The sequence below is a fragment of the Lampetra planeri genome, chromosome 14 (genome assembly GCF_965212315.1).
Source record: "Lampetra planeri chromosome 14, kcLamPlan1.2.h2, whole genome shotgun sequence".
Classification (NCBI taxonomy): Eukaryota; Metazoa; Chordata; class Hyperoartia; order Petromyzontiformes; family Petromyzontidae; genus Lampetra; species Lampetra planeri.
Window position 1 is genome coordinate 12,211,823 of NC_136120.1, and position 13,275 is coordinate 12,225,097.

Consider the following 13,275-nt stretch of genomic DNA (forward strand, 5'->3'; position numbering starts at 1 on the left):
CTCAAATGAGTATCTGGTTTGGTGTGAGAACATCGCCACTGGGGCCACTGGGGAGACAAAGGCGGTCAGCCGGGCGTGGTGTTAGCCAACCCCCTCGTGTGCCCTGCCGGCCTTCATCGTTGCTCGTTAACAGCACTTGCCCCGGCAGTCTGTTAATGTTTTTAGGGGCATCTTTGTTCTTGTTTTGTGTTTATGTATCTGTGCTTTATGTACATATGTATTTGTAAAGGCCTCTTGTAAATCCACTGCCGGATGAGGGCCTCCAAACCAGGAGGCCCTCATCCAGCAACTACTCCAGCAATGGAAAATGATAGGAGTTGTTCGTAAGTAAGGACTTGTCCCTTGCTTTTTATTCGACGTGTGTGTGTGTGTGATTGGCATCGCGCTCGCTGAAGGTATGTATGCCTTAAGGGAAGTCGTGTACTGTATACGCAACTGCGCACAATTCTGAGTCACTTATAACTGCTTTTCCGTTATTTATTGCTAATTATAGACTCAGACTATTGTCCTATCATCTCATAGAGTCCCTGGCACGTAACAATATGCTACACAGTGGCAGTGGGGTTCACAAAATGCTGATTTATTACTAACAAACCCCCAATGATCCGATCAAAATTAGGGATTTCGATCGGATCATTGGGGGGGCACGTGCCACCCCACCCCTGGCTCTGCCACTGCTCCAAACAGTTTGCAGGGCATGGACATTATTTTACTCTACTGGTTCGTGTGGGTTGGTGATGGCAGAGAGCATAGATGTTGATTCATAGTCCGGTATAACAATGCATTTTTGCTGTATTGCGGTAATGCGGCAACTTGTAACACCTGTGTCGTGCTCGGTGGTTGTATGAGCCAGGCGCGGCTTTGCCCAGATTTATTGGATGCATTTTGTGTGATTTGGTTTAGAAGCCCGTGCTTTATACTTTGTAATCATATTTAAAGCCCGACGACACATTGAGGCTCTTTTTTTTTTGCAATGGAGACACAAGGTGCAAAATGACGCTGAAAAAGTGAATGGCTTACTTGGTAGCAGTGTCTAAAAATGTATCCGCACTATTTAATAAATACATGCGCTGCATGAGTTGTTTTCATTTACAATTATTGTTCATTATCCTGCAGTTTCTTGTGGGTAGCTCCATGTATTTTTTCGCATGTCAAAGAGAAGTGTTGAAGCAAGATCTGCATTATATATACTATTAATTATAGATGAGTGTTTTGTGTCTTGTGAGTATATTAATATATTTATACAAACGTTGGAGTGGATATTTGTCGACTTATACTTTCATGATTATATATGAAGGTCTGTTATTTACTTTTAAGTAAAATACATTGTTTTATATATATATTTGTATTATTATTTTATTGTTTCCCTTCTACTTGACTTTACCGAAAGAACCAAGAATATAGTAAAATACATGTTGTTTTTAATTGCCATTGATCTGTTGTGATAAATGACTCGGCTGAAATAAGACGCTTCCTCTGCAGATCTCACCCAACTCTGAATTGTGCGGTTGCATTGCTCTTGACACTTAAGGAGTGCCGATGAAGCAACTTTGAATGCAATCGGTTTGCATTGTTTCGACTTGGCAGCATTTGATGCATTGATTGCAATTGCATATCACAGAGATGGATGCTGTTTCGTTTCAACGCTGGGTAATATATGTATCCTGGTTGTCCTGTTATTTTTCAGACAAACGGTTTTTGCCAGCGCGGATACAGCATATGTGCTGGCCTACTCGATAATTATGCTCACCACAGACCTGCACAGCTTGCAAGTAAGCAAACCAATTAACTTCTTTGGGACCGCCCAGCAATCACGAAATTTAACTCGCCTGAGTGTTGTCTTTATATAAATACAATTTCCGGTATCATTCATTATCTGCTGACCACAACGGTGTTTTAAAAGCGCATTAGCCACGCCAAATCCACCAAGGAGTAATATTAGCTCCCTGGATCCCCACGGGAATTCTGTGGTTTAATAATCAGCCTGTCAAGGCGTCGTGTGTCATCGTTTTCCCAAGTGTCTCAGGAATATACTTACAGCTCCACTTTTAACGATCCACCCCCATCACCCGCGACTCAATCAATTGTAAAATTGTCAAGCTTCTGGGTTGCCATTTAAGGATCAATACGTTTTTTCTTCTAATTTATACAGTCTTGTTCTCCCTCTGTGTACGTTAGAGTTCCATATATACCGCGTAAAATGTTTTATTATTACATGTACGAATCTATATTCGCCTATTATGAGCACAAGAACCCATTTAAGCTGATAAATCGAAAAACCTTTCCTGTGCCCACTATTTAGTCCTGCATATACGCAAACAAAAGGCGTGTACGGCATGCAAAATCTCGTGCGGCTCTTGCAATAAAAGCTTGACGCGCGGGCCTCTTTGCAAACAGGTGAAGCACAAGATGTCTAAGGAGCAGTACATCAAAATGAACCGGGGTATCAACGACAGTAAAGACCTGCCTGAGGAGTACCTCTCCTCCATTTACGACGAGATCGCCGGCAAGAAGATTGCAATGAATGAGTCCAAGGAGTTCGCCCAAATCTCCAGGCCGGCCAAGCCCAGTAAGCTCCCCCCCCCCCCCGATCTCGCACGCTACAGATTTATGCTGGAGATTCTTGTGCACATGGTAGTGCAAAGTCACGTAGGTAAAAAATAAATAAATGAAAAGCAACTAAATTAGAAAGCGACGTTTCGGAGGCAACACAAGCTTCCGTCTTCATGTACCACCGTCTTCAGGTTCATTTATTTATTTTTTACCTAAGTGACTTTACCGAAAAAAACAAAGAGTATGAATCCTTGCAGTCACGAAAACTTCACATCTAGAATTAATGGTAGTGCAAGTTTTGTTCATGGGCACAGATTAAGGCTCGATTTAGCCAACAAGGGAGTGGTGTGGCAAGCACTGTACCCGACCTCCATTGTTTACCTGTTCCTGTTATTTACATGCCTTTGTGAGGTACTCAATTAAGGCTGGGTTCAGAATCGTCAAAATCGGCATCTTTGTTTGTCCTGGAGAAATCCGATAAACTATGAAGTTCTTTTTCACATTTATCCAGCAGGGGCACAGGGTCAGAACGTTGCAACAACAAATAATTGGAGTGCAAAGTATAGGAAAGAAAGAAAATTACTAAAAATGAATACGTTAAATAGATAAAAGTATGCGAGTTAAAATGAGTATTGACTTGAGGAAGGCATGAACAGGTTCAGATGCCACTTGTACCCTACGTAGCCAACCGTGCAAATCGGAGGTGCGCGATTGATTCTCACTCCCAAGCGTTCTTCGCCCCCTTCCTCCCCCCCCGCTCGCCACGGCACAGACGTCGCGAGCGAGAGGCAGCGACGGCTTCTCTACAACCTGGAGATGGAGGCCATGTCCAGGACTGCCAAGGCGCTGATGGAGGCCGTGAGCCACGTGCAGGCGGCCTTCACCAGTGCCACTCACCTCGACCACGTGCGACCCATGTTCAAGGTGGGAGGGGCGGGCGGGCGGGGAGGGGTGCTCCATCTCGTCGTCGCCCCCCTCTTTTTTAAATCCTTTATATGAAGTTCACTTTCTTGCTTGCTTGCGCGCTTAGGACCGTGCAAATCTTTCGGTCGTTTTTTAACCCACTTCCCATGATCCAATCGAGCTGACATTTTGCACACAGACTCGTTGTGCGTGACAATTAATGTTCGTGAAAATTTTTTTCCAAAATTTTACACTTTTTAATACAAAAATATTATATTTAATTACCAATTGCTTAATGCTGCCATGCATTCATCTGACCCATAGGTGGCAGCCATCTCAAGCCAGAGGACGAGAGGACTCTAGCCGCCACGCATATAAAGGATTTATAGTGAAAAACTTTGTTTTTACGGGTTATACTTGTTTAAATCCTTTATATTAAGTTCGCTTGCTTGCTTGCTTGCGCGCTTATGACCGTGCAAATCTTTCGGTCGTTTTTTAACCCACTTCCCGTGATCCAATCGAGCTGACATTTTGCACACAGACTCGTTGTGCGTGACAATTTATTTTCGTGAAATTTTTTTCCAAAATGTTCCACTTTTTAGGAAGAAAAAAAATTCATATTTAATTAAAATACCAATGTGATAAAAATTAAACTCTTACTCAAGAAAAACAGAAATGAATAATACAATAAAACCGATGCCACGCATATAAAGGATTTATAGTGAAAAACTTTGTTTTTACGGGTTAATTTTTATTCCCTAAGTTTAATCCCGGTTGCGCAATCCCCACCCGACACAGCCAATTAGTAAGGGTTGTCACTTAAACAGAACGTGGCCAATTTATCACTAGTACAGCATACCGGTGTGTTGGAGAGCCAAGCCACAACATTTACAAACTGAGTACGACGTTTCGCCAGTAATTACAACTAGCTTCATCAGGCGACAGCCAGATTTGTGGAGAAGTCTTACTGTTTCGTTTCTTATATAGAGGCATAGATGCGTGATCTAACCCAAAAACCTTTATTATGGATGATATTGGTCGCGAAAGCCTACGTGTTAAACAGGGAAACATTCGTTACATGCCGAACAAACCAATACGTTTAATTGTCCTAGCTGGAATTTAGCCAAATTCAGTGTGAGGCCAGATTTTATTGGTGATGTTTTTGTGCATTCATTGGCGAGTGGACTTAAAGCATCAACTCCGTAAACTTGGGAATGCAGTTAACACATTCAGTTGGCTGTCCAATTTCGAACCCAGGCTCTCAGCGGTTTCATCTCAGCACCAGTTGGACCATATAAAACCCAGATTCACTTTTAAAGCCATTGCCTGTTTTACAATTGCTTTGTACAATCACAACATGCCCTTGCAAGGCATTCAAGCAGTGTTCGCAGACTCTGAGCAGTTTCTTTTGCGTAATGCCAGCTGCCTTTATGTCGGTTACAGTCACTTAGTAGTTTCTCCCTTTGTGTCTATCTGCCCAGAGGTTACTTGTGAAAGCATGCATCTCAAACCCTTGAAAGAGTGCGTTTGTAGAGCGTGTGCAGTGGGAGAGCGAGAGTCAAGGAAGGGAAGGGTTGGAGTACAAGCGAGTGTATAATCTACCGGCGCGTGTGCAGGCGCCTAAGCCATACTCCATCGAGAGTCAACTGTAATTTAAAAGCTTCGGCTGTCTGCGGTGTGCAGATAGATAAATAAATGAACTGCTGCAATAGATTTCGATAAAAATAAAACATAATAAAAGAAGCTAGTGTTGCCTCCGAAACGTCGTGATTTTTATTTTATTTTTATTTTACTTTTATTAATTTTAATTTTTTTAACGACGTGACTTTACCGAAAAAAACGAATAATATGAATAATAAAATAAATATTTTATTATGTTTTATGTTTATTATTTTATTTTTTCCCTTCTACGTGACTTTACCGAAAGAACCAAGAAGATGAATCCCTGCAGTCACGAAAGCTTTAAAATAATTATTTTATTATGTTTTATTTTTATTATTTTATTATTTCCATGCAGTCACGAAAGCTTTAAATCGAAATCTATTGCAGCATTTCATTTATTTCTCTATCTGTACACCGCAGACAGCCGAAGCTTTTAAATTACAGTTGACTCTCGATGGAGTATGGCTTAGGCGCCTTGTTAAAACATAATAAAATAATTATTTTATTATGTTTTATTTTTATTATTTTATTATTTCCCTTCTACGTGACTTTACCGAAAGAACCAAGAAGATGCTGCAATAGAGATTCTTTTCTTCTGAAATATGCCAACTTCCCTCGGCTTGCATGCGTGTGCAGCTTGCATGGACGCCGTTTCTAGCTGCGTTCAGCGTTGGCCTGCAGGATTGCGACGACACCGAGGTGGCCTCGCTCTGCCTGGACGGCATCCGCGGGGCCATCCGCATCGCGTGCATCTTCCACATGCAGGTGAGCGCTAGACTAGGGGACAAGGTGGGTGCTAGCCTCGGGGACAGGGAGAGGTGTGCACTAGCCTGTCTAATAAGAGAGGAGTGGTCGGGTAATCAAGTCCATTTTTTTGTTCACTTGAGTCTTTGGTTATTAAACGTGTCTGGAGGCAACTATGTGCTTTTGCTCTACAAAGCTGATGATTTAGCAGTCACTCATGTCCAGTCACTCGCTCACTGGCGGTCAGTCGCCTCATTATCACTCTTCTATCGCTACTACCATGGTTATTTTTCCCCACTAACTTCACTTATTGATTCCTCCACCCATATTCAGAACTTGGTCTACCAACTGCACTTGAGTTGTCTCCATTTTGTGTTCAACCAACCAAGCTACAGGTCAAAACACTTATTGCTTGTGCCGAGCAAACCGTGGTTTGAACCAAAAGATAGTTAATCGATCGCCGTCGTCGTTGCAGCTGGAGCGCGACGCCTACGTACAGGCCCTCGCTCGCTTCACGCTGCTCACCGCCAACTCGGGCATCACCGAGATGAAGCAGAAGAACATCGACACCATCAAGACGCTCATCATGGTGGCGCACACCGACGGAAACTACCTGGGCAACTCCTGGCACGAGGTGAGCTGTGCGGCGCCGCTGCGTCCCCACGCCCTACGAATATCATCGCGCGGTCCCTGAGTCCGTCAGTGAATCTGTCTTGTCTCAGTACGATTTGAAGTTGAAGCTTTTGTTTGGTTTTAATCGGTCGAGAACTCGAAATAACAGGGTAGTCATCGCTTGCAAGCTTGACCTGGTCACTAATTTGACAAACGCAAAATAAATAAAGTACGGTGATGAAACGTATAAATCAGAGCAAAATCAACTTTGTCTTTTGGGAAATCAAAACTATTGCACGAACATAAATCAATATTTAATTATAAATTCCTTCTAGCATGATTCGGCTCGGGCAGATTATTTTTGGATGGAGATTGATGTAACGGTGGTACCCCTTCAACTCCCGCTTACCAGCGTGGTGACATCTGTGGTCAAACAACCCCCACGACTAGGACAACATGTGGAGCGGCCTTCATTCGGCAGTGGATTGTTGATGGATCACAAGTTTAGATAGAGACCCATTTATTATATTGGTCCGGTTATTGCCAGTCTGGCTCATTGTTTAATAATACACTTGCATAGCTGATCATAAACAAAGCCCTGTATATTTTCTGAACAAGATATGTGTTTGGCAGCAACATTCAGTTCTTGTGCTATGAAATCTGAAACTCTATAAAGTTGGATGTAAGAACTTGTTAAATTGTAACTGGGTGAAGGTTAACAATATGAAAAGTAAATCATTAACAAAATCCACTTCACGTGATGACTTTGACCTTGAGCGTTTATGAGGCAGCATGACCAGTACGTTTTGTCATACATCCCAAGCGATATCCTCCTGTAAATTAATCTTGAGAATCCGCTGAGTTTTTCCTGGGTAAAATAAGCAATGATTGTTTTTAATACTTAACTTTTTATCCCAGGCGTCACCGGCTCGATCTCCGAGCACGGTAGTTGAAACAATGGGAAAGTTTCTGAACGCAACCTGCCTCTGTCCACCCAACACCACCACAACGAGTCGATCAGCAAGTCGTGTGGTGGTGTAAAGTGTGGGTACTCCCACATCTTACCATTTTAGGATAGCCACTGGAGCTATGCACTTTAAAATCTAGATTGAAAACTCAATTATTTGGAACTTACATATGTGTTTAGGTTATGTTTATATTTGTGTTTAGTTCAACATACGTACACACAAGCCGCCTGGCCTGGGTATAAAAGTAAGCTAATTAGCATCTAAACTTCACTTTCGGAGAGGCCCTTCCAGCAATAGGAACCTGAGCAAGCAATTGCTGCGATTCACCTTTTTTATTATGATTCAGGATCCTGAAGTTTCCCAGAGTTCATGGCCGATTGTCCCCGTACTACCTCCCCCACCCCCACCCAGATTCTCAAGTGCATCAGCCAGCTGGAGTTGGCACAGCTGATTGGCACGGGTGTGAAGTCGCGCTACATCACGGGGACATCCCGGCGGCGCGAGGGCACGGCATCTGGCGCAGGCATCACCACGGACGACTTCACCGGCCTCGGTGAGAGACTGCGCCACCGCCACTCGTCCCACCACTCATCCCGCCACTCCTCCCACCACTCCTCCCACGACTCATCCCACCACTCCTCCCGCCACATCCTCCCCATCATTCATCCCGCCACTCCTCCCGCCACATCCTCCCCACCACTCGTCCCACCACTCATCCTGCCACATCCTCCCGCCACATCCTCCCCATCACTCGTCCCACCACTCATCCCACCACTCCTCCCGCCACATCCTCCCCATCACTCCTCCTGCCACATCCTCCCCAAGCCACTAGAGCCGCCTTGAGCCAACCACGCAAATGTTAATGACTTGTTTGCTTGCTTGTTCTTACGAGTGAGATTTCCAGTCGGCTTGTATGTTAACATATATACATCGGTTGATTCACGATTCAAATCTTTGCCATGAGGTATGCATGCAAAGTCAAAGATATGTTGAATCTACAGCTATTTTAATGGAATAAAATGTACAAGCATATAAGTTGCAATGAATCGATTCTTTATTATTTAAATGTTTCCTAGTTTTTATAAACATTTAAATTCCCAATGATTGATGCGGACACAATCGCCATATCCATATGATCCTTCCACGCAGCCTTTCCTCTCTCCGGCACATTCGCCGTAGAAACCTCAATGAATTGGGATCGCAGTCGCGGTTGAGAGATAAGCAATATGGCGAGAGCGAATCCTGTGTGCTGCGATGACAGGCCCGCTGGGAGGTGGGAACGTGGACCGGAAGCAGATCGCCAGTATCCAGGAGTCCATCGGAGAGACCAGCTCGCAGAGTGTGGTCGTCGCTGTCGACAGGTGTGCGCTTGCAACTCAACGAGGACGAATTCCTCTGCTGTGCGCTCGCAAAGCGCTTATTCCGGAGCATCATCGGTGTACGCTTTTCGGACTTATGAGCTGCTTTCGCCGATTGCCGTTGACTTTTTTTTGTCTTGCAGAATATTCACTGGATCCACAAGATTGGACGGGAATGCTATCGGTGAGATCGCACTGTTGTATTTTACAAGCCAAAGGAATGCCGAGTGAAATATTTCCCTATTTATTTTCTAAAATCCAGTTCGCTTTGTTGAATTACAATGTCGGAATTATACCGACTTGATTTTTGTTGTTGACTGATGTTCAGGATTTAATGCGACCGAACTCATTATGATTGATTGCCTCACCCACAACGAAGGTGAAGTCGTTTTGTACTTGTATAGCCCTTTTGTCAATTCATTGCTGGGTGAGGGTCTCCACACGCAGTACAGCTCAAAGGGAGCTTAATGGACCGTACCTCAACGTGCTGATCTAAGTGGTGTGAAGGCGGGGAGATAAACGAAGTAAAGTACCGTACCAAATGTAACGTTGCTTCACTGCCTTCTACTTACAACGTAGCCCTGCACCTGCCTACAACACCTGTTGTTATACACAGTGGGCGCCCATCCTTGCGCCGTCAAGGCTCAACCTAGCTAAGCTTCCGAGATGTGACGAGCTCTCGGGTTTTTAAATCATTACGATTCAATCACCAGTACTAAAGTAGAATTTATCAGAGGATTTGTTTTTCAGGAGGTTCCTTGATTCAGATATCTTTTGGCGATAAAAAAGCGATAATTTTTATTTTATTTATTTAAATATAGACAACGGCTTTCAAAACGGTTTTGCGTCTGCTCCCCGCAGTGGACTTTGTACGCTGCCTGTGTGCCGTGTCGATGGACGAGCTGGCGTCGCCGTCCCACCCGCGCATGTTTAGCCTGCAGAAGATCGTGGAGATCTCCTACTACAACATGGGCCGCATCCGTCTGCAGTGGTCGCGCATCTGGGAGGTGGTGGGGGACCACTTCAACAAGGTGCGCGCGCCCCCCTAAGCCTCCTCCCCCGAACCCTGGCCACTGCCGTTCGTCGCTTACTCCGCTACTTTCCGCCCGGTTGAATTATCGCGTTGCGCGGGTACATCTTTTATATGAATATATATATATAATCCATCAAGAAAAATACTTTTTATTTTGCCAAGTAAGACCCCGCTGAGCTCTATGTAGCTGTCTTATTCAATTTATTTTCCCAAGAGAGCTTCATTGAGTATCAAGACCATTTTTATCATGAAGATCCTGCAACATTTTCTCAGTAACAGCGATGTAGCCACGAGTAATTTAATTCAATATATAATATGCAGGTAATGTTTCGGTGTCGGGATGTTTGGCCACAATGTTGCGTGTTATGTTTCATTTAGGAGATGGCGTCAACTGCCATGCGATGTTCTGATGCTGTTCAACATGACATTGAAACCAGGGGAGGGTTGACGATTAAGCGCTTCTTTGCGGTCACACGTGCCAACCTCCGGCGTGGCACATGCGTCGCGTTGCCTTTGCGCTCCAGGTCGGCTGCAACCCCAACGAGGACGTGGCGTTCTTCGCACTCGACTCGCTGCGGCAGCTCTCCATGAAGTTCCTGGAGAAGGGCGAGCTTGCCAACTTCCGCTTCCAGAAGGACTTCCTGCGGCCCTTCGAGCACATCATGAAGAGGAACCGGTCAGGAAGCACCCTTCCACAGAGGGGCGGGGGGGGGTGACCCCTCGCTCGTTCGCCTGTCGTCGTTGAACTTTTTGAATGACTTGCATTGCTTAGATTTTTTTTATTTCTGCAAGGGTTTGTATGCATGGGAGGGGGATACAGCGACGGTGTATTACCGCACACTGGACTTGCAATCCAGAGGTCGCCGACTTTATCTCCCTGTGCGGCATTTTAACAAACAACGGTGCAAGTTTATTAAATCCCCCCTGTCTCTGTCCGCCGAGCGGTATAAATGTCTACGTTACACTTAGTCGATCTGCATATCGCGTGTGGGTGGGGTGAGACTGTGTCTGGGTAAGATAAAACACCCTCTCGACGTGGTCTGCAGAGCTCCCTCTCGTGGAGACCCTTCGAACAGCAGTGACTTGAACAAGCAATTGCAGGGCTGTGCCTTTATATCTTTTTTCTTATTTCCTTTTTCTTTCACACTAATGTCACTAACACCCGGGTTGTTTTGGCTGTGGCGCGCAGGTCCCCGACGGTGCGGGACATGGTGGTGCGCTGCATAACCCAGATGGTGAACTCGCAAGCGGCCAACATCCGCTCGGGCTGGAAGAACATCTTCTCCGTGTTCCACCTGGCAGCGTCTGACCAGGACGAGAGCATTGTGGAGCTCGCCTTCCAGACCACCAGCCACATCGTCAGTGCGTAGCGCAAAACTCACTGACGCCAGAGTGGTAGCGCGCGAGCCCTTTGGAGTGCCAATGAACCGCCACAGTGGCGAGATGTTAACTACCTCGCCTGGTATGCAGGAGATCGTGGGTTCGATCCCGACCCTGATGCCTGTGTATTTGGAGTTTGCGTGTCTCTCTTCCCTGTGGTCGTGTGGGATTTTTCTCCAGGTCCTCCAGTTTTTTTCCTCCACTTTTAGAAACATGCCTTTAGAGTATACTCTTAGTTCTTTCGGTAAAGTCACGTAGGTAAAAAAATGAAATTAAAATTAATAAAAATAAAAAATAAATCTCACTTGATGCAGCAAATCTGGCTGTGGCGGGTCCCGCCTGATGACGGAGACTTGTGTTGCCTCCGAAACGTCGTGATTTTTATTTTTAATTTTTATTAATTTGAATTTCATTTTTTTACCCATGTGACTTTACCGAAAGAACTAAGAGTATGAATCCTTGCAGTCATGAAAGCTTCAAATCTAGAATTAATGCTTTTAGAGTTTTTGTCTGCTTTACATTTCCATATGATAAACCACTTCGTTGAGCTATCATTTGTGGCCAGGTTGCTTCTGAAAAAGAGCTATATAGCTAAGTGGGCCTTACCTGTCTTATAATGTTCGTGAGTTTGTCATGGACATTAGCATTTAAATTTGAGCTCACGAATCCGGGGCCGAAGCTTTCACTTGGATCGCTCACTCACGCCCAGCGCCGCCACCATCTCGAGCCTTGAACCACCGAGCTATGCAGCTGCTTGACTCCACTTGAGCGTTTTTGTGAAACCGCTTGCCCCCCCCCCCATCCGAGAGCTAATTTTACAAAATAGTTCTTAAGGCGCGTGAACAATTACAAACGAACGCGTCATTATATTACATGAATGGTAATGCACGCTTGTGCTTTGTAGCAGGGTCTGTGCGTGCAATTGTTCACCATTCGTTGGAAAATGTCACGAACCTGAAAATTTGCAATGGCTTTCTGCGACTGAGATACTGTACTTTGCCATCATCATGATCATCATCACTCGTCATCATGTACAGGCATTGCTTAGGTAGGTGGATGGAAAAACATCTCCATGCCTTTTACTCTTCCCATCTTGTGTCTTCATCACTGCATCCCTGCACTCATTTTCACAAGGCCTCTTGAACTTCTGCCCTCCTGTACCAACCACTATAATTGTTACTTCGTTAAATACTTAGCAAATAATTTGTTTCCAACGACGTGGTAACAGTGGCGATAGCAGCTGCAGACACCTTCACTTCAAGTTATTTTCCATTTTGGCTAATTGGTGCGCAGATAATCTCTTAAGAGTCCATTATTATACATATTGATGTTGGTGACTTTAGACATTCTGCAGGTCAACCTCAAGTAAATTTCTCTCGTTAACCGTACGTCACCACCGTCCTCTTGATTTTTGTGTGTCTCTTCCCGCCTCCTGTGTCCTGCCCCAGCCACGGTGTTCGAGAGGCACTTCCCGACCACCATCGATTCGTTCCAGGATGCCGTCAAGTGCCTCTCGGAATTTGCCTGCAACGCGGCCTTCCCCGATACGAGCATGGAGGCCATCCGCCTCATCCGGCACTGTGCCAAATACGTGTCTGAGCGGCCACAGGTGAGAGCAAAGACAAAGATCCCCCCTATAGCCTGAACAGACTGTTGGGGCAAGTGCTGTTAGTGACTAGCACCTATGAAGGCCGGCAGGGCACACGAAGCGGGTGGTGGGTGGCCAGCACCACGCCCGGCCACCTTTGTCTCCCCAGTGGTGGTGATTACACACCGCACCAGGTACTAATTTGAGGCTGAGTCGACCTCAGAGACGCCCAGGCTCGGTTCAGGTAATCGCTACCGGCATTGGCCGTGAGCAGAAATCGATCTCGGGTCACCGGTTTCGTAGCATAGCTGCGCTAACCGCTACCCTCTCATACAACGCACAATTACGCATTTGCCAACCCACGTGCCGGCAACAGTGTGTCACTGCCTGTTCGAGCTGCTGCTTCAAAAGCTCAGTCAAAACTACGCTGCTTGTCAATAGCCACAAGTGACGCTCTCTCTGTTTCTCATTGCA

General features: G+C 45.3%; 1 protein-coding gene across 6 annotated transcripts in view; it reads left to right on the plus strand.

The window, feature by feature from the left end:
• Positions 1-13,275, plus strand: part of LOC144722381 (brefeldin A-inhibited guanine nucleotide-exchange protein 1-like) — a 59,749-nt gene that overhangs the window by 29,612 nt on the left and 16,862 nt on the right. For all 6 annotated transcript variants that reach the window (XM_078600605.1, XM_078600601.1, XM_078600603.1 and 3 more), the window contains exons 18-29: positions 1,688-1,772; positions 2,398-2,569; positions 3,326-3,477; positions 5,755-5,883; positions 6,338-6,496; positions 7,854-7,995; positions 8,704-8,803; positions 8,944-8,984; positions 9,662-9,831; positions 10,358-10,509; positions 11,023-11,195; positions 12,662-12,822. In XM_078600605.1, the coding sequence (XP_078456731.1) occupies positions 1,688-1,772; positions 2,398-2,569; positions 3,326-3,477; positions 5,755-5,883; positions 6,338-6,496; positions 7,854-7,995; positions 8,704-8,803; positions 8,944-8,984; positions 9,662-9,831; positions 10,358-10,509; positions 11,023-11,195; positions 12,662-12,822 (1,636 nt within the window). The remainder of the gene's footprint in view (positions 1-1,687; positions 1,773-2,397; positions 2,570-3,325; positions 3,478-5,754; positions 5,884-6,337; positions 6,497-7,853; positions 7,996-8,703; positions 8,804-8,943; positions 8,985-9,661; positions 9,832-10,357; positions 10,510-11,022; positions 11,196-12,661; positions 12,823-13,275) is intronic.